This window comes from Pyrus communis, chromosome 10, assembly GCF_041283825.1.
Source record: "Pyrus communis isolate YQ-2024b chromosome 10, ASM4128382v1, whole genome shotgun sequence".
In the NCBI taxonomy this organism is placed as follows: Eukaryota; Viridiplantae; Streptophyta; class Magnoliopsida; order Rosales; family Rosaceae; genus Pyrus; species Pyrus communis.
In genome coordinates, this window is record NC_142574.1 from 3912388 (window position 1) to 3937851 (window position 25464).

The window sequence follows — 25464 nt, forward strand, 5'->3', positions numbered from 1 at the left end:
AGAGTCTAATTGCTATATTTTAATCATATAGGAAAATAAGAAATAATTCATGCAACTAAATACCAAATTTAATAAACTAGCCTTCATGTACACGCTTACACGCGTGCAAAAGGTATTTTTTGAAATACGGCGTGCTACGCACGACTTACACATTTTAAATGTATTTATATGCACGAATTGCTTCAATATTTTTTTCTATGACAAAAGGAAAGTCAAATATTTGGATTAAATGAATAAAAATGAATAATATTAGATCATGCTAGAAAAAACCTCTCATAAACCAATCAAAGCAGTTGAATCCACATAATAAAATAGACATGTCTATTTCCATCTACATTCTATTGAATTGACATTAAAATAGAGAAAACAATATTTAATAAACAACTGATTGAATTACATTATTGTTAACCCATTGTGAGGCTAAACTCATCGCCTCCCCCTTAGAGCAACTTCAGCCCTCTTTAAGAGGCTGGCCCAAAGCTTAAAAAAATAGGCTGGCACCCCAAAAACCCACTCTACCCCCACAAAATAGACCGGCCCAAAGTCCACCCCAGTCTCTAGGCTGGCCTAGAATAGGCTGAGTGAAGAACTGGCCAATCTGACGTCATCCTGATGTCAGCCACGACTGATTCTTTTTTTGCGGCTGGCACATGGGATACACACATGCGTTCCAGACTTAAAAAAAAAAGATAAAATATATATATATATATATATATATATATATATATATATATATATTAGAATCTTAATGTGGGCAACGTGTCCACTTTTGGGCTGTTGGATTTCAACCTTTTTGAAATCCAATTGTCCAGATTAATTAACTTAATAAAAAAATGATAAAAAATACGGAAAAAAAAATTAAACGATTATATATATATATAAATACCTAACCACTTCTACAAAAATTGTACTTTCGGAAAATGACACATGGCGTGACAAGATTAATTAAAATTTCTATCCAAAATTAAAAATAAAAATATTTTTTATTATTTTATAAAAATATTAATAATATTTTAATACGAATTGATTAGACTTTGGGTCAGCTCATTTTTTAGGGGTGGAGATGCATTTGGCCAATTACTGTTCATTGGGGTCAATTACGATTCATTTGGGTGGATTAAATGGACTTTGGGCTAGCTCACTTTTTAGGGGTGGAGTTGCTTTTAGTGTATATAATATTGTTTATTAAAAAAAAAATAATAATAATGAAAATGACTTGAAAATTTTGAGTTTTAACGATCAGGACAAAATAAAGGGTAAAATGAATAGTACCATGATTGACTTTTTAGTGTAAAATGTGGTTTTTCGTTAAGGTTAAAAAAAAAAAAGGATTATTTGACATTTAATTGAATCACATTATCATGCAAGTGCGAAATGTATTTTTATAACTAGCACTACACGCCTCTTAATTGTTTAAAAATAGAGAAAATAATATTTAATAAATAAATTATTGAATCACACTACTGTGCACGTGCGGATGGCTTTTTTTTATCACCAGCAGTACACACTTCTTAAAAGGTTTTGAACGTGTTTAAAAATAGAGAAAATAATGTTTAATAAACAACTGATTGTATCATATTATTGCTAGCTTATTGTGAGGCTAAGCCCACCATCTTCCCTTTAGTGTAGATAATATCATTTGTTCAAAAAAAAAAAAAAAAAAAACAATCATCTAACAACTAATTGAATCACATTATTATGCGCGTGCGAAAGACCTTTTTTATAACCGACATTACGCGCCTCTTAAGTTGTTTTAAACGTGCTTAAAAATAGAGAAAATATTGTGAGGTACTATTGTTAACCGACATTACGCGCCTCTTAAGTTGTTTTAAACGTGCTTAAATCACATTATTGTTAACATATTGTGAGGTACTAATTATAAAAAAAAACACTATACAAAAAATTTAATTATTAAAAATATTGTTTATATGACGAAAATACCCATGTATTATTTTGGGCTGCTTTTGAACTTTTTTGCTTGGGGGACATTTTTTTGTCCCATTGTTTTTGGTGAAGCTAGTGACCCCAAAAGGGGGCTGCTGGTCTTGTATATAAAAATGTGGAAGTGACGCTTCATAATAGTTTTGTTTTTTCTTAAAGAGTCAATAGTTGCATCTCTTCAATTAAAAGACAAAAGTTGCATAATTTCTCTTTAATTGAAAAATCATAACCTAATTCATAAATGAACACAACCCATCATATATAATTCCATTCAAACAAAATAATTTAATTCCTTTTGAATTGAAGTTTCCAACATGCCCGACAAAAAAAAAAATTACTTGACAGTAACTTTTGTACTTTTGTTATAGGCGATATCATTAGTCTAAGCTATACTAAAAAAAAAGAAAAGAATTTGAGCTTAAAACAGAATGAATTGAAGAATGAGATCATATTCACCAAGACAATTCATAACTTAGGGCATCTTCAATGGGGATACAAAATGCCTTGAAATGGCCATTTTACATATTTTGTTTGCTGAAAAATTCTTCAATGGTATAATGCAAATTATCCATCTTCGTCAGAAGTTGTAAATAAAAACCTAAATTGACATTCTTTTTCACATCTTTGGGTGATGATTGACGAGTCCAACTATTCAAAGAGGTAAAATTAAGAGCATATCCTATGAAAAAAAATGCAAATTTTAGATGCAAAAACCATATTACATCCTGTTTTATATTTTCGACAAATATAAATGAAAGTGAGACTCCAATTAGAGTGATGTAAATTTGAGATCTCATTCAATTTTCTATCTTTGATTAGTGGGACTCATCACAAAAAGATGTAAAAAGAATTTAATGTTAGGTTTTTATTTACATTTTTTAGCTAAGATGGATAATTTATTTTCCGTGAATTTTTCGACAAAGAAAAGATATAAAATGCCCATTTCAAGGGACATGGATCCTCTTTGGATCCAGTTGTCCTAATCCACCTAGTCAAATCATCCGAACCATTGAAATTTGATCCAATGGCTAAAATTATTATAACTTTTAAAGTGAGCCCCTATTTATAGCGGTTGAATCAAATTTTAATAGTCCGGATGATTTGAATAGGTGAATTAGACAACTGGATCCAGATGATCCATGTCCCATTTCAAGGCATGTCAGCAAAGATGCTCTAAGTTAGGGAAAAATGGGCTGTAAGATTTGAGAATCCGAAGAATGGGCCTTGCATGGACAGATTCCAAGTCGTTTTCTTGTCTTCTTAGTTTTGGAAGTCTTATCAGACGACAGACCGACCCACGAAACCAAAAAGACCCAAAAACGTAAAACCCTTTTGCTTCTCTTTTCTCTTCCCTCTCTTCTTTCTTTCAGACAAAATCGTAGGCACAGCGACGACATGCAAATGTAGAGATGGATTTCGACTGAGCGATTTGAATGCACAGAGCATGTTACGACGACGCCTCACTTTTTCCTCCTTCAACTCCAACTGCCCCCACAAATCTGGTAATTTTTCTCTTCCTTTTTACACTAAAACAATCGGTTTGATCAAAAGATTATGTGTTTAATGTTTTCTTTTTTTGGTGGGTTTTTACAGTATTGAGTGGGTGGCGCCGACGTCCGTACGCTAGTAACTCTAACGCCGCTGCTGCCGAAGCAGAGGCAGAGGGGGAGGCGGAGGCGCCGAATGGAAATGTCCCCAAACCCAAAGTTAAGGGGAAAAGGCTTCCCAAAGCGGAGCGCCAAGTTATGCTTGAATCCTTTGTCAACCAGTAAGTAGATTATATTATCATATGAAGTACTGAGTCTGATTTTGTGTTTGATTTTGATGGTTTTTATTTGAATTGATGATCAATTATTGTGTTTAGAGAGTTTTGTCATTGTTTTGAAGTTTGATTTGGTAGAATGTTATACGATTTTATTTTGGGGTTTCGAATCTTCGGTAAGGAGGGATTAAGTGAAGCGACATTGATTATCATTTACAGGTACAGAGCAAAGAATGCCGGGGCATTCCCTACCGTTTCATATGCCCAGAAAGAATTGGGTGGCTCTTACTATGTCGTGAAGAACATCCTTCAGGAGCTGCAGTACAGAGCTAAGATGTCTCCCTCGTGTCCTGCGACTGAAGATTTTCCAGTACAACAGAAAGTTAGCGAAACTGAGTCTTTGGCTCATGTTGAAGAGAAATCAACCGGTGAGGTGCCAGCTGATTCCAATGCTCAAAATGTTTCTGCGGCGATGTATGATTTGCCAAGGCAAGAAGAAGTTAGAGAAATTAAATCTGTGACTCAAGTTGAAGAGAATTCAACCAGTGAGATGTCAGCTGATGTCAGTGTTCGAATTGATTCTAAGGCGACATATGATACTGATCTTAATGGTGCAAGTGGCGGGAATTTAGAACCCAAAGAAGAGGCTCAGACTTCCTCCTCAGTTAATGTTGTGTCTGAAGAGGTTGCCACTCCAGTAAGTAGCCGACAGTAATAGTACTATAGTATGCTTCAATAACTTATGCAATGTATTCTTCGTAGAAGCACACAAAAATGTTGCATCCTAGGTCTTCCTCATGTTATTGCATTGAATTTTATAATAGGCTTCTTCTCATCTGATTTATTGCCCTAATGGATTGTGATATTGAATCCATCCTTATTCAAGAAATTTCTTCGAATCCGTGAGGTGCATGCTAGGTTCTTCATTAAACCTTGGTTCTTTGATTCTTTCAAAATTTCAATGCCTTTAGACTAATGTCAGGGTTGCCATAAATGAAAGTCTTTTTCTGTCCATGAAAATATGATGTTCCATGTTAGCATATTTTATATGAGGCTTCTTCTCATCTGATTTATTGCCCTAATGGATTGTGATATTGAATCCATCCTTATTCAAGAAATTTCTTCGAATCCGTGAGGTGCATGCTAGGTTCTTCATTAAACCTTGGTTCTTTGATTCTTTCAAAATTTCAATGCCTTTAAACTAATGTCAGGGTTGCCATAAATGAAAGTCTTTTTCTGTCCATGAACGGATGATGTTTCATGTTAGCATACTTCTATTTATATCTCTTGTATTTTTCTCTTTCAGGGACCGAAGAGTAGTCAAACAGACGAAGCCCAAGCTGATCAACATGAATTTGTTGCAAAAGAAAAAGATCTGCCAATAGGGGAAAGTAATAGAGTTGCTCATCCAAGTTTAGGTGATACAAAGGATATGATAAAACAATATGATGACTCAAAGCGTAAAACAGAGCAATATAAAGAGATCCCTCAGCCAGACAAACTTTCCAAGTAAGTTTCTATTTTGTATAGCAGTGTCATTATCATCGACATTCAAATATCTGATGTGATTGTTTGCCACCTAAGATATGCTCAAATGGATATAGATTTGTATTAGATGCACTAAGATCAGAGGCTTGTACCACAAAGACAAATGATAAAATATTCTTGCTTGGTGTGTAACATCGTTAGCGTATGAACTTGGTTGCTTTAATTTTGGTGTTCATCTACTCTAGTCTCCACTTCAATCATTCTCAACATATTTCACCAGATATATGACCCTTTTAATATGGTAAGAAAGAACTTGAAGCATTTGCTCAAAACTTCTCAGCTCAGTATCCTATGTTTTTACTATAGTTACATAGTTGTAAAATTTTCTATACATAGATAAGTGGGAAAAATTGTCACCTGAATAGAACTTGTCGCCACCTTATGTTCTCATACCATGATTAGCTTGGATCCTCATGCAGGACATGGCGTATGGTTATACTGGATAGCGACAATTAACTATGCTTTTGAATCAGTGCGCTTCCAATTCATATGCATTTAGTGTGTGAAAAGATAAATAAATTGGTTATCTACAATATTCAGCCCAAAGATCGTGCCCAAACTATTCTTCTGAACAAACCATGCTACTAGTTCGTCTGCAATTCATGTTGTGAAAGATAAATGAAAATTATTCTTTAGAACATCAACTATGGACCTCTACTTCTGAGTTATGACCCTGAATAACCTATAAGTTCAACTCCATTGATGCTCCTAGTCAGGGTGCTCTTCTGCTCTTATTTAACCCTGTAGCTCTTCATGTGCCCCTTCTCTCATATATTTATGCCATTGCTTGGGCATGGGGACAATGGAATTGAATGGAAAATCATAATTACTTACTGGTATAAGGACGGACATTAAGTGTACGGATAAAAGATTAGTGTTTGATTTGGTTGTAACTGTGTTTCCATGGGTTCAAGCTATAAAGTATTATGTCTTATCCCCTTGCTTATCTGCGCAAGATAAATACGATTGTATTTCTGATTTGCTTGTAGGCCTCTCTATCTTATCCAAGCATTTCAAGGAATTTTCCTTTGTATAGAATTCTTCTGGATTGGTCTTCATTTTTCGTTTGCCGCTTCCTTTTCCGTCTTATTTTATACTTCTCTCTCTTCAGTATTCTTGATTCCTATCAGAGAAATAGGGCCCTAAGCACATGCAGAAATTTAAGTTCAGGAACGTGATATTATCTTTGTATGTCACCTCTTCTACCATGGTTGGTGGGATGTTAACGAACCACCAATCCATGAGTCAGTAGTTAGCAAACCAATGAGCATGGTAATTTCCTTGTCGTTTTCCATGGTTAAGCTCTCAATTCACGATAATTATGTGCAGATGACGGCTTAATAGCTAAATCCCATCTGAAAATATGTCAAATCTACTTATTTTAATTTTTTTCGATAAAAGTTTGGTCAAAGGCCATGCTCAGTCTCTTTATCCGAATCTCTTTATCAACGATTAAGTTATGTGGGCAAGTGTTAAACTAGACATGTCACTTGAACATCTTTTCTTGAGTTTGATTTGGATGTAATGCAAAATTATTTGTTTTGCAGAGAGCGTTCCGGTACGCAGGCTGAAGATGCAGAGCCATCAACGACATCATCTCTTTGGGGGAATATGAAGTCATTTGCCAATGGCATTATTAGTCTTTTCAGAAAGCAGTAAATCTTTGTCTAGGTAACTATTGGAAGTTTTGGTATATTAGTGTTTTTGCAAGTGGTGATGGCGTATCGGTCGATATATCCTGCTTTCTTGGCTCTTGCTACCACTTTTATCAATTAATTCCTTCTTTTAGTTGGAGAGATGTACAGCTTTGCAGCCACATATTCTGAAGCTGTAGCAGTTGTTTGAATAGTTGCACAGCGAAGCTTAAATTTCAAATTCTTGAGGTCGTTTATCCAAAAATCTTTATGGTCTGTCTGGTACTCTACTTGAATCCAACTTTTTAAATTCAAAAACAATTTTCAAGTTTTAGGCCTTAAAAACTTATTTGGTAGGATTATTTTCAAAAAATTAAACTCAAGACTAACTCAAAAATATAGTCTATTCTCTAAAAACATAAAAAGTGAGTTTTTAGAGTTTTTAAACTTAAACCCACTCATTTCTTTTCTCTCCCTCTTCCCGTTACTCCAAATCTATCTCCCTTTCTTTTATTCTTTCTCTCTCCTCTTTTTTTTTTATTTACCTTTTACATCTCTCCTCTATTCCGCTCTCTTCATTCTCTCGATTATTTCTCACTCCTCTTCCACTCTATCTCGTCCGATCCTCTCTTCTTCCTCTTTCCTTCAATCATCACTTTCTTTCCTTCTCTCTCCTCTTTCTCCCTCCCCTACGACCCCTTCTTTTAGATTTCTTTGTCTAGTTTAAGTTGTAAGATTTAAAATTTTTAAATCGCAAACCAATCAAGTTTTTTTAAATAAAATTGTTTTCAAGAAATGTTTTGAGAAATGACAAAAATTTTCAAATATGATACCAAACAGGCCCTTATATTCTCATGAAATTACTGACCATGAAAGAAAATGTTACACTTTCTGAGGTAATTATAATGTACAAAGGGAAATAAATACGCATGGATCGAAATATTTTGGATAATTGTGTGCAAAGGGAAAACAGTTCTGTCCACCATGGCCTTTTAAACCGAAAGGTAGAGGGAGCTTCAACTTCACGAAGATCGAACTGAATCACTATTTCCCAAATTAAACCGAAATACGGGTTTTAAAGTAAAAAGTGAGGGCAAAGTGGCTCAGCAAGGTCAATTCAGAGAAATGAATTGTATTGCCTAAAAGAATATACGCATATGGTACATGCTTGAATGAGCAATTACAAAAACAACGAGACCGAAAAATATCCATCTGGTGTAAAATGCATGAATCGACCTATGATTTGGATACAGTGTCGGTTGCCGTAAGCGTGTTGCTACTTCACTTGCCTCCAGAATCCAGATAGGGAGCAACGAATCAAAAAATGAGAGGAATACAACCAAGAAGCCAATGTAGCTTGCATGCAGGGTTATGTTTCTTTTCGAAAGAGCGGAATCAGCAGCAAAAGCAGCCGCAGCAACGCTTACTTCACCCCCAAGAACTCTCTGGAAAAAGAGAATTCAATCATCATTATAGTCTGCTCACACTGAAAGTGCAAAATTTCTGTGTACCGTGTAGTCAGTCGGCACTTCTACACGGTGGAGCGTGGCCAAACACCATTTGTATAAAGCAGTTGCAGAAAAGCCAAAGAAACTCTACTCTGTTGCTTTTTTCCGAATACTCCTCTTCTCTTCTGACCTGTGGCGAAACAACTTAGCTATGGCTCTCCTCTCGCAATCCTGCAATGTTGACAGAAGAGAAGCAGAAATTTATATCCAATCCACGCCCCTTTTTTCTATTCTTAAGAGAAAAATGCTTGGCTTCTTATGCGTAAGGAGTATTCCTCCTCGCAAGATTGACGTGTGAATTGGGATTTACCCACATAAGCTTGTGAGGAGAATAACTTCTTAGTCCTTATCCATAAGGCATCCAAGCATTGTTATTCTTACTATTCACCTCATGTCGGTTGTGGTGAGGAGAGGTAATTTTTACAGTGATTGAATCAAATCGAAATTATTCACTTAGTTTATATTCAGTTTGGCTAGAACCAATCATACCTTGAACATGTTAAGATGAAAAGGCTTTCCCGGATTCATCCTTGTTAACTTTTGATATGTATATGCAAAACTTAGCTGATCACGAGGGGTAAAACGCTCAACCTCATTGAACCATAGACAGGAAAATAAGTTTGACATTGGAGTGTGTGCCCGGATGATAAAAGACCCTTCTGGTACATCTGCAGATGTGATAAAACAAATTATGTCATGGATTGGAACAAGCAAGTGCATTGCAGTCAAAATATTATAATGAAAACGCTCTTTTTCTCATTTAATAAAATCATACTGCTGGAAAGAAGCCTGTTGGGATCCGAGGCATTAAATCTTGTTAGGCCATCAGCCTGGTAGAATGTAAATTGTTGATCTATGATGGTATGGTTATACTTATTCAATCTCTTATTCTGTGCAACCTCTTCCCATACACAGTGTCGGTCGTAGTGATTGGAAATTGCATACTCATGACCTTTTCGCCACAGAAAGTATTCCAATATGACTAAGGGGTCAAGTTGGAGGCGCAATTTACTGTCCAGCCAGATTGAATACCTGAAAATTAATGGAAGGGCGTTAGACGAGCTAAGGAAAAACACCACCCACCAAATGAACAAATCCAACAAGCAAAGCGTACGAAAGCACAAGTCCTATTGTAGTAATATGCAGCTGCTTATATTCTTTGAACATCGCTCCTCAGTTGTTGGCTTAATGTCACACTTCCTAGTTTTCTTCAAGATGTGAATCATTTTCGGTAAGACTTGATTACTGAGAGCAGAATATTTGCGTAATGACTCACATTTAATAACTGTTTTTCATAACTATAACGGATACACAGATGCACACGCACAACATAATCTACACAACTAACATGCATACACACAAAAGTTAGCATTTTTTTACAAGCTTTAAAGGCAGCTACTAAATATAACTAACCACCTACAACATGACAATTAGTACATTTTAGTAGTCAAAGTCTCACCTTGCAGAAGGAAAAAGGCGATGAGGCAAAAGTTTTGGTATCTTTCCCACTCGCCGCATATCAGTGTATGGTAGGTTCTTCACCACCACAATCTTCCATAAACCAATAAAACCCATCCTATCTGGTGTTCGCCCTTCAGCAGTCAGGGTTTGCAAAGTAACTTCATCAATGAACATAACAAAACAAACATTCTTCCTTGACAAACGAGAGACCTGAAATCAAGAGAACTTCGATTGGGTCACCATTCTTTTTTACTCTGTATTTCTTTTCCCCTTTGTTGGCTATGCCATTTATTGCAACTTTATGCCTAAATCAAAGAATCTTCCTTTTTTTTTTTAACTGAATAAAGATAAAAATAATTAACAAACTAAAAATTGCATTGTTATTGGAAATTTCCAGTGGATAACTATAAGACCATTAAAGAAGACCAGAGCAAGTATTAGAATCATATAAACAAATGTGTGATTTAACCAGAACATGGGACAAGAAAAATCACAACTCTGAAATATGGGAAAATAAAATCCTACTGAGCATAAAGTGGACCTGATGAAGTGAAGAATGTCAGAGATTATCCCAAATAGTGAATCAAGCTCAATCCCAAAGTTACATTTGATGTGTTGGTCTACATTGCACATCATTGAATTTCAACTTAAAAGAGTGTTGCAAGCTTAGATCATAAAAAGGTCCATGTTCCACTCTAATCACGGTACACAGCAGACACTATATTCCACAAGTTCAGTATATGAACAACACAAGCCTTGGAGATTCGTAATTGAATTTTTTTTTCTCACTAGAAATGCACTGGGCTTGCTCTATCATGTGAGAGTTGAACAACCATGTAATAAGAGAAGGACCGGAAACATTGCTATTTATTGTTAGGTGTAAAAGTTATTGTAAAAGTTATGAAAAGAAGCAAAAGGCATGAGATGGTGTAAAAGGTATAACGTCTACCGTTAATCCTATGAGTTATAGTTCCATATTTCACTTACATATGACATGAGTAATAGTCCATATTCCCTTTAGTTTTCATTCATTAAACCCAGCTTAACATGTCATGGCATAAAACTTCAATTTACTCCTGTATCAATGGATGCTAAAAGCCCAATGCTTGACAAAGACGAGATGAAACATTATTTTTTATTTTTTTTTTCCTTGACAAGAAAGATGATATGAAAACTGGAGAACATCAAACAAATGCAATTACATCCTTAAGAGAACAGTAAAAAATTGTTCCCCCCATAAAAAATGAACCTCCTTACCATTTTATCGTAAGGTGTCCTCAAGCGATCTGAATTTCCAAAGATACAAGAGCTAACAGCGATGTGGCATCTGCTGATGTAATTTGTGTCATCTTCTGCCAAATCAAATCCAGTGCTTGGGGATCCTTGAGGAGCTTTAACAAAACCGCACTTTATGTTTTGATCACGTGCCAAAAAGGAATTTTCCCGTTCTTCCAAAGACTGATGTCCCGCAAATCTCGGTTCCCATTGCTCTTCTCCTTCAGGCTTGTCCTCTACTTCAGTATACTGCAAGCTGAATCTTGCAAACTTTCGACTTTCTAAAGGCTCTATAAGCATTGCACTAGAGTTTAAAAACTTCATCTCACAAGAGGAACCTGAAGAATTTCATTATGACGTGTCAAAAACACAACAGCAGCAACAAGGAGCATCCCCTAAAGTTGCTAGATCGAAGGACAACTCCTGTCATGAAGACGCATTCAACTATATGCATAAAACAATCCTTCAAAAACCAAGCCAGAAAAAAAACAGGTATAATGGCTCTTCCAACCAGTCATGGTCTAATTCACAGCATTTACTCCTAACAACCCCACTTTCTACATCTATAGAAATATCTCACATTATAAATAAAACACCTGAAATTTGTTACTCCAAGAGAACATGCACAAGAAAATATCATGATTCACAGAACCAGTTCTTATACATAAGGAGCAGCATCAAACAATCATTGCCAAGCTCAAGTTTTGTTCTTGCAGTGCCCCCTAGTGCATGTAGGACTGGCAATACGTATAAGTTTAAGACATGCCAAATTTGCGAAGCCAAAAATGTATTGATACAGAACCGTAAAAATTAACTAAGCAAAACCATGATCGGTTCCCTTGAGGTTAATGAAGTTTAAGGACTCAACACTACGGTCATGATTTTATAGGACTACCAACAACGTGAGAATGCTGTAGTAATCTAGCGGCTTCCTTTTCCTTTTTCTTAGTAATCGAAATAAATTAAGGACATATAGTACGGGGAGTGTAGAAATTACTCCTACTGCCTAACTAGGAAAAAAAAAGTGGTTGTAGCTTTGAAAAAGATGAAGCATAGAAAAGCAGTGGGTCCCGAAGGTATACCGATCGAAGTGTGGAAGGTCTTTAGAGAGACGGGTATAGCATGGCTCACAAACCTTTTCAATAAGATTTTGCATAAATGAACTACAGGAGTATTAAGTTAATGAGTCATACAATGAAGCTTTGGGAGGAGAAAGTAATTGAGCATAGACTGTGGCAAGAGACAAGGGTCTCAAACAATCAATTCGCATTCATGCCAGGGCGCTTAACTATGGAGGCAATCTATCCCTTATGGAGATTGATGACACGATGTAGAGATACGCAAAAGGATTAAAGATTTGCACATGGCCTTTATAGATTTGAAAAAAGCGTATGGTAGGGTCCAAAAGAAATTCTTTGGAGGATTCTAGAGATGAAAGGTACAAGTAGCATATATCCAAGCAATAAAGGATATGTATGATGGAGCAATGATTGCAGTAAGAACTCATGAAAGACAAACTGAAAGCTTTCCCATAACCATAGGGTTCATTGGCTCAACTTTAAGTCCTTAACTTTTTGCATTGTTAATAGATGGTTAATGGACATATTCAAGATGATATCCCTTGGCGTATGCTTTTTGGAGATGATACAATGCCGGTATATGAAATACAGGAGGGAGTAACTGCGAAGCTTAGCCTTTGGTGGGAAGTGTTGGAATCTAAAGGTCTTCGCCTAAGTAGGTCAACGACAAAGTATATAAAGTGCAAGTTTAGTGGGAATGGGGTTCTAAATGAAATAAGGGTGAGGATTGGAGATCGAGAAGTACCAAAGAGTGAACGCTTTTGTTAACTTAGATTTATCTTGCAAAAGAACGGAGAATTCAATGGAGATCTCAACCATAGAATACAAGCTAGATGGATGAAGTGGATGAATGCATCGGGTGTGTTGTGCGACCGTCTATGCTACTAAAGCACAAGGGAAAATTTTATAGGATGACAATAAGGCCAAGAATGCTTTATGGTACAAAATGTTGGGCGGTCAAGCATCAACACGTGCAAAAAATAAGTGTTGAAGAGATGAGAATGCTTTGTTGGATATGTGGGCACACAAGAAAGGAAAAAAATCAAGTACAAGGATGTTCGATGTCAAGTAGGAGTGGCCGCAAATAAAGATAAGATGAAAGAAAATCGGCTAAGGTGGTTTAGACATGTGAAACGAAGACCTACAGATGCTCCAGTTAGAAAATGCGATTACGAGACTGAGGATCAAGGAAAAAGGGGTAGAGGAAGACCCACGAAGACCTAAGAAGAAATGGAAAGAGACTTTAAGAAAAGACATGGAGTACTTGAAGCTAACGGAAGACTTGGTGCAAAACCGAGCGCAGTGGCATTCTAAGATTCGTACAGCCGACCCCACTTAGTGGGATAAGGCTTTGATATTGTTGTATAGTATGGGGAGTAGATGAAAAGTCACTTCCATATTATACCAGTATACTGAAATTATGCAGTTACTCAGCTGCAAAAAGAATTAACTGTTCTGTCTGCACTCAGTAGCACTTCTATGATTTGAAATAAGATCTAACTGTTTTGTCTGTACTAAGGAGTACTTCTCTGATTTTCATAGAGATTCTAATTTACAATCAATAGCATGCAAAGAGCATGAGACCAAATGTGCAAATGAATTCTAGATCCAGAAGAAGAAGCCAAGATGCATTTCACTAGTGCAAGCTGAATCCAATATCAATAAATGAAAGATAAATGTAATTAAACATGGTTCGCACACACCAATCTACAAGAAGAAACAGATAATTTACCAGAGTATTTGCGGCGCTTAGCTTTCTTTTTCGTACCGGACCGCGACTTTCTTGAAGATTGACCAGAAATTACACTCACATGCCTGGATTTTGTGCTAACTTCATCCAGGTTTCCAGAGTGCTGAGCAGAGTCATTTTCAAATGAATTGGTGGAGATTTTATCAACCTTCTCGGGAACGTTTTGATCATTAATTCCAACATCAGGAACATCTCTACCATCTTCATCATGTGATTTTTCTTCACCAAAATGGTCATCATTCTTATGTCTTGTATCATCATATTCATCCAAGTGAGTTTCATGAAAATCAATCCCGTCATCATACTCGTCATCAACATCAATTACATCCTTTTGCTTAGCCAAATCTTTATCCTTTTGCTTACCCAAATCTTCATCCTTTTGCTTATCCAAATCTTCTTCCTTATACTGTTGGATGTTCTTCAGAGAGGCCTCATACTCTGCTTCATAAACTTTCAACTCATTGCGCCCAGCTTCGTTGTACAATCCCCCTTTCCTATTGTAACTTTTAGTTAAGTAGTCATTTGAGGACTTCTTGTCACTGCTTTTAACACTCACAGGAACATCACCCTTATATGTGGATTCATCCCTAACACCTGCACTACTATGCTCCACCTCATCCTCGTTGTAATCTTCATCCCTTCTCCTATCATCTTTATCCCAATACCTAGAATCTCGGCCATGAACTACCGAACCCTTTCCAAACCTAAGGACCTTAGAAGTCTCCGTCCGTGTCACGTTTGTGAGAAAGTCAGGATCATTCTTCAAGTTATCTTCCTCAGCATAACTATTTATTTCTGCACCAACACGAGAAAGCAATCACTTGATGCTAAGCTAGAATCCATATAATTCCATAACCCCATACTGTTGAATTAATCATAGCAAAAAGGTGAAGGCGTAATTTGTAACATTTCTTCAACAACCATGGAAAGGAAATTAAACAATTAATTGGGTTGATTCATTTCCTGTATATTATTGACAATCAAACCAGCACATTAAATACTCAGAATGCAAGTGAAACATAGTGACAAGCTCTTTTTTCTCCGAATGTTTCGCTCTTTCTGTTTAACAAAACATGATCATATGCTTAGCTCAAATCTGCAGCTTCCATAATCAAAACTTCAAATGAACCGTAACACAGATCTTTTATTGGAGAAACAATTAGTTCTCTCCGAAACAGAAATGCGAAATCAAATAAGAAAACTAGAATGTGATCATTGTTTCTATATTTTCTCAGCAGCCAAACAAAGGCAGTCTCCACCAGTCATGCAAAGTGCATAAGATTGACAACTATCAAACTAACTACTAACTCTCTTTTCCCTTCCATTTTCCCGGAAACCAAACAGAAAGTTATTGTAAATTGACAAGCAAAAGCAAAACATACATACCTCCGCTGCTGCGGGAGAGGTAATAGTAGGCGAGAAGAGTGATACCGAGGACTAGAGAGAGAACGAGGACGACGGCGCCAACGGAGATTCTAAGTGGGCCCTTGTCGGATCGACCCGATCGGCGGATCCGAACGGACTTGTGGGGAGCGGAGCGGATCCCTACGGCGAGGTGATCCGGTAGTCCTCCGCCGTTGGAATGGTGGGAATCGTGGCCGCGTAATCCCAACCGCTCCAGCCCTGACTGCCTCTGCTGAGCCATTATTGCATCATTAATTTCAGTCCCCTCTCTCTACGCTGGGGAGTCCTCCCACAAATTATATATGATTTGACTACTCTCTGCTTTTTTTATTTTTTCTGTTTGGGAAGAATCTGAAGGAAGAGCGTGAATGCTAAAAAGAGGGTTGTAACAGCACAATAGCAATGTAAACTGTTAAATTGTGAGCAGATGAAATTGAAATCTCCTCCAATCTACCTGCTATTGTGTTTTTGCTGAAAGCGTTTTTGATGAAATTGAGTTGATTCTCGTCAAAAGTAATTGTTAAATTCGATTAATACAACAAATTGTGAGTGTGAATATAATTTTTTTTCTTTATTAATATAACAAAACATGCCACAATATAACGATGTATTAATATTCTTTTTATTTATAAATAAAAAATTATATATTCGATTTTCGTTAAAAATAAATTTGATATAAGGCTCCCTTCCCGTGCAACTCGATAAGGCGAAAACCAATGATTGTCAAAATAATGTGTGGTATAAAAATATATCTAATAATTGTCAAAATCAAATTTAACCTGTGAGGACCCCAGCAGGAGCAAGAGCAGAGTCCTTCAAATTCCTTATCATCATTCGTCTAATAATCCATTTCAGTTTCTTTTCCCTCCACCTCTCTCCCGCACACCAAAATCCCCAAAACACTGAGATGGCCATGGCCATGGCCTTGTCATCAACACGTCGCATTCTCTCTCCTTATTGCCCAACTCACCACTCAATTCTCTCTCACACTTCTCTCTCTTCCTTACCCAGGACTGCCACCACCCTCTCCGCCTTCTCAACTTCTCCAGCGCTTCCGAAATCTCCATCGAATAGCAGAAGCATCAAGTGCGTCGAAAAGGCCTCTTCGGCTTCGAGCGCCGATCCAACGTCTGGAATTGCAGTCTACAAGCCAAAGTCCTATGAAGTTCTTGTTACCGATGCTGCAAGATCGCTTGCTTATGCTCTCGAAGACGGGAAGACCCGCTTGGAGATTGATTTCCCGTAAGTCCTCTTGCTCTTTGTACGTTTATTTCGATCAGAATTTCTGAGTTTTGAGAGAAATTGCAGGACAAGTTATGGAAGATTTTGAAGTTTCTAACTTTTGTTTGTTTCATGGGAAATTGGTAATTTTCAGAGTGGCTTCTTGGTGCCCATTTGGTTAATCTAGCTTGGAATGGTTTTAGTAAAACCCAGTTTAGAATGTTCATTTGTGAGCATGCTCTTTCGGTGCATTTGGACTGATTCGCTTTATCTTTTGTTATAAATTTATTGTTTTAGATTGTAAAATCTCAACTTGTCTGGTCAGCTTCCATATACGTACATCATTCCTGAAAGTAAGCCTTTGGGATTAGATATCACAGCTGAAATTTACCTTCCGTGGTGTTGAATTCATATATGTTAGGTCAGCGTACCAGCTAGTTCTTTGTCTAGTTGTATTTCTCTATTGAATGTTCGAAGAGATCCTAAGTTCGAGTCCCGCCTCTCCCATTGATCTGAGGAATATATGTTAACTAAGTGAAGCTCTGGCATGATCAATTAGGGATTAATGTTATTTATGATGATGTTGAGCACACTGTAATTTTGGGAATCTCGACATTTTTGGTATTATAAATAACTTTCCATTTGGGAAAAAATGGAATTTATCTTGCAAAGGCTGAGAAGCTTATGGGGCAACAAAGAAGTAGAACAAGGCTTCGGGAAACTTACTTGACGAAATAAAAACTTGGTTAAGACAGTGCATGATAAAGGGCACATTAACTTGGAAATGCTAATAATAATGTAAAATATTTATGGAAGTTTGTTAAAAGAATGTTAAGCAGTTTAGAGACTACTAGATAATGTGAGTTCATTCTTTTCTTTGGGATTCCAAACTGTCTTTCCACTTGGATGAGCATTTTGGTATGTTTCTTATTGTTTAGAAGCTTGACTGGATATAATATTTTTGCCCTTCTAATACTTATTCTTTTTCATGTACCTTATATTTTCGAGCTTGTGCCTCCAGTCCCCTGCCTAGCGACATATCTTCTTATAAGGTATCTCTTTTTGCTACCAAGTTATTAGATTACTGGATGACCCGGCATGGCCACACGCTATTGTTTATTAAAGATTCTGTTCACTTTCCACTAGTTCGTTATAAGATGCATACTGTTTCCACTCTATGTAGTCATCAGTGTTACTTGTTTTTTGTGTTCTGTTTTTCTTCTCACTACTTAAACTTTAAAGTTATGCTACACTTAAGCCCCAACCCCAAAGAAAAAAAAATGCTGTACCTTAGCCCCAAATCATTGTTCTTTGATTTCATCTTATCAATTACAGTGATATAGCTTCTTGATGACACATAGCAATCTGAATACATGAGACATAATTTTCTCAACTTCCTAAACATGTAAAAGGGGTCTTCAGATGAATTCATTGATGCGAACGTACAACTTGTCTTGGCTGTTGTAAGGAAGCTCAAAGAAATAAGGGAAACAAGAGCTTGCATTGTAAGAAGAATCTTCGTTTCACATGGACATTTTATTTTGTCAATTTGAAGAGTATGCTAAAAAATTTCTATCTTCAGGTGTTTCCTGATAAGCCAGAAAAGCGCAGGGCCTCTGAGCAGTTCAAAACGGCTATCGACTCAGTAAAAACATAACTCAGAATTTTACTATTCTCTAATTTCTTTGTGTAATTTAAATGCATCAGATCTCCTCACCCCACGAATTCAGAATTGATTTAGTGATTGAGAATAAATTTTCGATCATAAGAAAAGGTGAAATATTGCCAAAAGGGCTCTTGAGTAAGTAGATTACCGTTCAACATTAAGCTCTCTAAATCGTTGTTTTCATTTTGATTATTTCCTTTCAGCTCGATGATATAACAATAGGTTCCCTGGATGATGTCCCCAGTGGTCCAGTCACCAAGTTCTTCCAATCTATAAGGGACACACTTGATTTTGACTTTGAAGATGAAAATGAAGGTTGGTTATGAATTTATATAGGACTGAAATGCTTGCTTGTTTATTTCTTCAAATGAATGCTTGTGTTCCTCTTCTTAATTTCATCTCAACTTATGATTTTCATGCTAATTTGATTGCTTTCTTTTTGTTCAACATATGATCCATTTTATCCGTGGAGTACTAGTTTTCATCGCTATGTTATATCTTACAATTGCAGGTCGCTGGGCATCCAGTCAGCCTCCCTCTCTTTATATATTCATAAACTGTAGCACTCGTGAGCTTGCTGCAATAGAGAAGTATGTGGTATGGTCTCCTCTTTGTTAGTTCTCTCAACCATTTTGAATGTGACTTGCAATCATGATTTCAATATCATTTGATAGATGAATGCTCGTTCCTACCATTAAATTTTGTTTTATATATATGAGTTTTATGTTTGATGATTGTATACTTCTATAAGTATCAACTATGGTTTTGGACTTGAAAACTTTTAAGGGTTTCTTATGGTGTCATAACTTTTGCATGCTAGTTATATTAATTGATATTTCCCAGTCAATATATTTCGGTAAGATTAGTTTGATACGAGTAATCTTTCTAGTGCTGCAGATTTATCTTTTGAAATCGAAAAAAACAGTTGTTTAATCTAGAAAATCTAGAAACTGACTCACAAAACTCTGCTAAGCCATTTCAAGATTATGAACTTGAAAATTACAGAGGTCAAGAAATTGAATGTGCTAGCACTGGTTATTTAGTGATCTATCAAATATGTACTCCCTCTATTACTGGATCCGAGGCCTGTGGTTTTAGGAACATGTAGTCTTATGCATATTTTCAAGTTCAACTCACAAGTGCACTTATTTTACGTATTTACTAAATTCTATGTACAATTAAATTGATAATTTGATTTATTGGGCATCTTAAAATGTTAAGGTGTAGTATATATGCCGTTTCCCGGCTACATAATCTTATTCCAATTCTGTCATCGAGCCTAAGGGTGTCATCATCTTGTTATAAGCTTGAAGTATCTGCGTTCTGAAGTTGACAGTTTCACATTTTAAATCATGAGAATTGTGTGGCTGGTGTTATCAAATCCGTCAATTATTGTGTGAAGTATTATTGCTGCTGCTGCTGCCTCATTTTAACTCTTTGGGATTTGCAGGAAACATTTACCATGTCAACCCCAACACTTCTATTTAATCTTGAACTAGACACATTGCGGTAATCCTAATTGACCGTCCATTGAAATCTGATTTTGCTATTTTAGAAATATACTTTTCATCTTACATTAGAATTTGTTAATTATGCAGTGCTGACTTGGGCCTTTTTGGCTTTCCAACCAAAGATTTGCACTATCGCTTTCTTTCTCAATTTACACCAGTATTCTATATCCGAATAAGAGATTACTCAAAGGTATACAATTAATTTGCGTTTCATAATCTTTTTTCTTAACATAAATTTTTGGTAACCATTTATTTGCTAACTCTCAAGACAGTAGCAGTAGCGCCTTATATAGTGAATTACAGTGGAGCACTATTTCGCCAATACCCTGGTATGTAATATGTTTTCTTTTTAACAAATTTTACCACCTGATTGTTGTCTATTCCTCATCCTATCCTCGATCACTTTCATTAAGGTTTATAATCTAACTTCTCACATAAATTGGAGCACATTACTTGGATTGTTTAGATTAGACAATAAGTTCTCGGAGGAATGATTAAAGAATAGTCAGAAGTTATTTTAAATTATGCTAATTTACGCAAGGCCTATTATCCATGTGACAATGGTTTCTCAACATTAATGCCTGTTTGGATTTGATGAAGAATGTATTGTTCATGTTTGCAAATCATGATCACAAACCTAACCCATTATAAGCATGTCAAGAAATATTTATTCTTGTTTGTTTCCAACAGTCTAGAATTTGATTATTTTGGGACCATTTGTACTACTTGCAGAGTCTGTGTGCATCTTTGTTCTAACACTTAGTGTTATTCTTCTTGGTATGGGGTAGTCTTGATTTTATTATAATTAACGTTTGTACTTGGAGGTGTTATTATTGCGGTGGCGAGGGACATATATTCATCTTGCTAGTAACATTTTATTTATCAATATAATCGTTGTTCTCTGATATACTTTTTTGTACGTTTTAGAAGTTAGTATATACAACACTTCCATTTTTCTGTTTTGAAAAACAAGGCGAAATCAGCTATGTGCTATGTGATTCTCACTGGAGGTTTATAAAATCTTAATCTTTGACACCTTAAAGTGTCTGGTTGTCCCTTTGTAATTTCTTTACAACTGTTATTAAAATTATCTCCTCATCAGTTGGTATGGGTAAGAACTTAGTTTGATATTGATTTTATGTTTTTCAATATCAATTCTTTATCCAGGAAGGTTCTGCTGTACAATCAGCTTGTTTGTGTTGTTAACCATGATTTTGTCGGCACTTTATTTTTCTGAAAATCCTCTCGTTTTCTCAATGGGTATTTGTCTCGTTTTTTTCTTCATTTTGTGCAGGGCCTTGGCAGGTAATGCTAAAACAAGCCGATGGTTCTTATGCTTGCGTAGCAGAGAGTGCAACACGCTTTACTCTGGGTGAAGTATATTTCTGTCTAAACCTCCAATCATCAGTCACCTTCTGTTAGTTGCTAGACATAATTTGTTATGCTTTAAGGCTGATTATTTGTGTACCGTTTAGACAAAAGAAGAACTTTTGAGGGTCCTGGGACTGCAAGAGGAACAAGGAAGCTCGCTGCAATTTCTTCGTAGAGGCTACAGGGTTAGCTCTCCTTATCTTAAACGTTTTCTTTTATCTTAAAGGTTTTCTTTTCTCCCTCAAATTGTTTAGAAACTCGAATGCAAAAACAAATTTTTTAAGGAAGAATAATGGCTTGAAATCTTACTGAATGAGATGTGATATAATATGCAGAGTGCTACTTGGTGGGAAGAAGATGTGGAGTTGGAAGAATCTTCTGCTTGGCGTAATTGAGCAGCTCAAGGAAATGAATGCCGATGTACCGAAGGATCGTGGACACACAGTTGAGCCGGATCGTTCTCAGATGTAATCAAGGCACGGGCATGATGTAATCCATTGTAATCTATCATTTTTGGTTGAATTGATTCGCCCACATACGTAATTTAGTTCTGGTGTGTAAAAAATGTAACTAGTAAAATTAATTTCTTTATCCCAAATATTATTTTTTATTTTGAATTGGATTCGTCCTCCAAGTCCAACTACAAGGTTTAGGGAACAAAGGAGGCTTGTTTTTGTTTATTTTAATCTAAGAAGAACCACAAGGTTATTGTCACCTTCAGTAAGTTCTATAATTTAATTTAAAAATATTTAAATTTCGATGTTTGAATTTTTGTGGATGCTGGAACAAATACATTGATATTTATAGAGTTTTTGAGTGAAATTTGATTTAATTTTTTTTTTTAAATTGCTTCAACTGTTGAATCAATCTCTTTGTTTTACTATTAGATTTCATCGCATTGATCACCCCCATTGGATTATAAAAATAAAAAATAATTGATCTTTGATTGTTGGATTACAAATGGTTAGATTATTCGAACCTTTGAACAAATTCAAGCCGTTGGGGTATGGCTAACGGAAGAGGATTCTTTCCCTCCCTAATTTCTCTTCCCTTTCCATTTCCTTCTATTTGAACGATCACGGTTAAATCACGTTAATATCTTATATTTATTTTTTTTATAAGGATAATAAGACAAAAAACAATATGCGAGAGAAGGGAATGAAAGAGGATAAGAATAAGAAGGGAGAGAATCATACTCCCTTCAACAACACTATCACGTGGGCCCCACTTGCTTCAATCTGGCGTGTGGCGCACGTGTGGAGGGTGGATTGAGATTTGAGGCTTTCGGTTCACTCGTGCACAACCCACTTGCATTGGATGGTTTGATGGGTCCAGAAGGACAAGCTTAATTCTTAGCATAATCTAACCCAAAAAGATTTTTTTTTTTCTTTCCTAAGACTTATTTTAGCTCAATGATTGAAGATGGTTTGAGGGTTTAAAGAACAAATTTTAAGCTTTATCTGAACCATTGGAGATGGTGGAATTTGTTAAAATCAATTTGCACACTGTCGCGGATGGTTGAGCTCATGCAAGCCTGGCCACCTGCGGGCCAAAAGCTCTCCAACAATCAAGTTAATAAACAATATTAAGAGCACGGATTAATGTTCTAAGGATGAGATATGCGTTTGTTATGCGACCCAAGAATCTTGAGGTGGTAAAATACCCAACTTGCTGAGTCAAACGTAAAAGCATTTGTGTAATTGTCCCTCGAATACAAAGTGGAACCAGACCTTAGAACCAAACCTTAATTTCTATCTTTTCCCTAAATAGAAGCTTAGTTGAATTGAGGAGGCACCTCCTTTGTCCTTTCTGGTTTGTTCATCTTCTTCTTCCGAGTAAATTTAGCATGCTCGAGTTATTGAAAAGAATACTAAGCTAGTACCACTGTCAATGTAAACATTCGGGAAAATGTTGATTGTCATTGTGATTTTAACTTTAGGAGCTTAACATTATTGTACATAGTGAGAAATGTTGGAATAATTTCGTCTTTTGACAGGTGAGAAATTGTAAGATGCATGCTCTTGGTCTATTTGATAACCGTTTCATTTTTAGTTTTTAGTTTTCACTTTTGGTTAGAAGGCAATGAAAGGAAAATACAGGGAAGAAAGGATGCATGAATGTAGAGGAAGGGTGGTGGGAAGAATGTGGAATAAATGCACAAAGAAATGATACGCAAACCCGAAAACCAAAAACCAAAAAACTGAAAACAATTTTCAAGTAGGTTTTCTTTTCTAGCTTTTTGTTTTCATCTTGTATTTTGTTCGTGCATTTCTCGCGTTCTCTATATATATTTAGTAATAGAAAATGAAAACTCAAGACTAAAAACGAAATGGTTATCAAACGGGCCCTAAAGGTACAATTCACTAAACTAAGTGCTAGTTTCGTAAGTACAACAACAAAATGCTCTGGTGTCTGTGTTCCCTTGTTTGTTCCACTTTTTTGATTAACCATATGTCAGCTGTTTTGTTTTTCTGACCCTATTGACCTTTTATTTTGTTGTTGTTCTATTTTTTTGACAGTGCCGGGATGCTAGGAAGGTCATTAGCTTCGCCATTGCTAACCAATGATTTTGCAGCATGCCTTTGCTTTTCAACTGTGAGTACCATTTCATGGAAACTTTCAAAATGTTAGGTCATATGACTCTACTTGTATAACACCATTGATTATCGATGCTGTATGTTGAACTCTCAACACAGAAACCGGAATGGTTTTGAGGTTCTGAGTTTTGTTTACTTGTCAGTTGTCATAGCTAATTTTTGGGTCCTCCCTCTTACTTTCGAGTGGGTTGGAATCACAGTATCCGTTGAAACTTGAAGGGTTTTGAAGTCGTGAGTTTCAAACACCAGTCATAGCTAGTTTTCGTTTCTTGCCATAGCCAGTATAGGCCTTTTTTGGGTAGAATCAGTGTGTTTTCTAGTTTTCTCAAGGCGGAAAAGACTGAATTTTTAGGGAAAAGGTGGCAAGGAATTAGATTTCTTGCCATTTGAGGGAAAAATATGACATAATATTGTGATAATCCACGATGTTTCGTAATATGACATAATGTTGTGATAATCGTTGCTGCAGCGTTTGTTATAAATACCGCACCAAATACCAGATTGCTAAATTTTTTGCCAAATCGAAACAGAGGAGCTTGCTCGTCAGGTTTGTCTACCAAGAAATGGGTATTACATTCAACTGCAGAGACTGAAATTTCGACATTGAAAGATGAAGAGAGGAAGGCATGGGAAACATGCCGGGAAGCTCCATCTGCATTTGGTATCAGCATTGAAGAAGGAGAGAAGACTCTTGGAAAAGCATTTGGCCTGGTTCATTCACCTTACTGGGGTGAAAACCGGAAGACGGAAGTACCAAAGTTTGAGACTGTAAACGAAACACTGGACTATCTTCGGAGTTTAAACCTTTCCGACGATGACCTATGTAAGTTGCTAAAAAAGTTTCGAGAGGCTCTTGGATGTGACCTTGAACGGGAGTTGAAATCCAATGTGCAGATCTGGGAAAATGAATGGGGAACAAAAGGGAAATCGCTTCGAAACCTTCTTCTTCGATCTCCAAGAGTATTGGGTTTCAATGTTGATTGCAAGGGAGATTGTATGGCACAATGCAAACGATGCTGGGTTCGGTTTTGGAATTGCTGTTAAAAGAATTGAAAGAAGCACATTCTCAATCTGTATTAGGGTAAGTGTTTCAGTAAAACTCAGTTGGGGAAAAAATACGAATCACAATTTGACATGTATGCATATCGATCTCTGTTTTTATGATTTTAACAGGAAGTTGTTACTGAAACTTCGAAAAGGTTATCTTGCGCCCCTCATGCGGAAATAGGAATGAGAAATCGCATTTGATGGAGTGGGAATTGCTATTTTGGATTGCCGATAACTCTTCCTCTTCTGTGAGTTATTTTTATACGTGTGTATGCGTGAATAACAGGTGCATTTGTGCTGATAAATGAGTGTATATTCCTTGGGATGTATCATCTATGAAACTTGAGCAACTCTCTTTCCAAAAATTATTTGAGTGACATGAATGTCTTACTCTTCACTATATTTAACAGTTGGAACAGTTTATAGTTTTTTTAATCTATTCTCGCTCGCTCGGAGAAGTAGATCAAAGTAAGAAAGTGCCTCGTTAAAGAATAACCTCGTGAAAGAATAATATCGCATAATCTAGTTTGAACCATTGGATGTATATTTTGCTAGCGTTAAAGGTTAAGATTAAAACCGTTTTATGTTGAAATTCTCCTGTTTTATTGCCTTCAAACATTTACCATGTAACCAAAATAAATTTCAAAATTAAACTGCATTAAAGATCCATTGACTAATTATAAAAGTTT

General features: G+C 36.2%; 4 protein-coding genes across 7 annotated transcripts; 3 read left to right on the plus strand and 1 right to left on the minus strand.

The window, feature by feature from the left end:
* The first annotated feature begins 3234 nt into the window (after positions 1 to 3234).
* Positions 3235 to 7150, plus strand: LOC137729975 (hydroxyproline-rich glycoprotein family protein). Its single transcript, XM_068469028.2, has 5 exons — positions 3235 to 3443; positions 3535 to 3709; positions 3923 to 4400; positions 5010 to 5212; positions 6799 to 7150. Exons 1-5 carry the CDS (start codon positions 3386 to 3388, stop codon positions 6908 to 6910), a joined length of 1026 nt encoding a protein of 341 aa, XP_068325129.1. The 5' UTR covers positions 3235 to 3385; the 3' UTR covers positions 6911 to 7150.
* Positions 7151 to 8001: 851 nt separating this feature from the next.
* On the minus strand, positions 8002 to 15913 carry LOC137729599 (uncharacterized). 2 transcript variants are annotated; one of them, XR_011068018.2, is made up of 8 exons: positions 15345 to 15809; positions 13941 to 14753; positions 11112 to 11467; positions 9853 to 10064; positions 9169 to 9425; positions 8883 to 9061; positions 8397 to 8564; positions 8002 to 8330 (listed from the first exon to the last, which is right to left on the minus strand). XR_011068018.2 is itself a non-coding variant. In XM_068468577.2 (7 exons), the coding sequence occupies exons 1-7, from the start codon at positions 15601 to 15603 to the stop codon at positions 8481 to 8483; spliced, it is 2160 nt and encodes a 719-aa protein (XP_068324678.2). In that variant the 5' UTR covers positions 15604 to 15913; the 3' UTR covers positions 8002 to 8480. The 2 variants fall into 2 exon arrangements, 1 of the variants encoding a protein (XP_068324678.2); XM_068468577.2 differs by having other exon boundaries at positions 8002 to 8564; positions 15345 to 15913.
* Positions 15914 to 16137: 224 nt separating this feature from the next.
* On the plus strand, positions 16138 to 21851 carry LPA3 (Low PSII Accumulation 3). 3 transcript variants are annotated; one of them, XM_068467751.2, is made up of 12 exons: positions 16138 to 16604; positions 17605 to 17635; positions 17996 to 18088; positions 18166 to 18228; positions 18453 to 18564; positions 18761 to 18846; positions 19700 to 19758; positions 19848 to 19950; positions 20029 to 20089; positions 21055 to 21137; positions 21236 to 21316; positions 21467 to 21851. In XM_068467751.2, exons 1-12 carry the CDS (start codon positions 16270 to 16272, stop codon positions 21524 to 21526), a joined length of 1167 nt encoding a protein of 388 aa, XP_068323852.2. In that variant the 5' UTR covers positions 16138 to 16269; the 3' UTR covers positions 21527 to 21851. The 3 variants fall into 3 exon arrangements, with proteins under 3 accessions (XP_068323852.2, XP_088534706.1, XP_088534707.1); XM_088678580.1 differs by having other exon boundaries at positions 16154 to 16604; positions 21236 to 21357; XM_088678581.1 differs by lacking the exon at positions 17996 to 18088 and having other exon boundaries at positions 16155 to 16604.
* Positions 21852 to 23657: 1806 nt separating this feature from the next.
* LOC137727685 (uncharacterized) lies at positions 23658 to 25158 on the plus strand. Its single transcript, XM_088677201.1, has 2 exons — positions 23658 to 23730; positions 24198 to 25158. The coding sequence occupies exons 1-2, from the start codon at positions 23658 to 23660 to the stop codon at positions 24770 to 24772; spliced, it is 648 nt and encodes a 215-aa protein (XP_088533327.1). The 3' UTR covers positions 24773 to 25158.
* Positions 25159 to 25464: the final 306 nt, after the last annotated feature.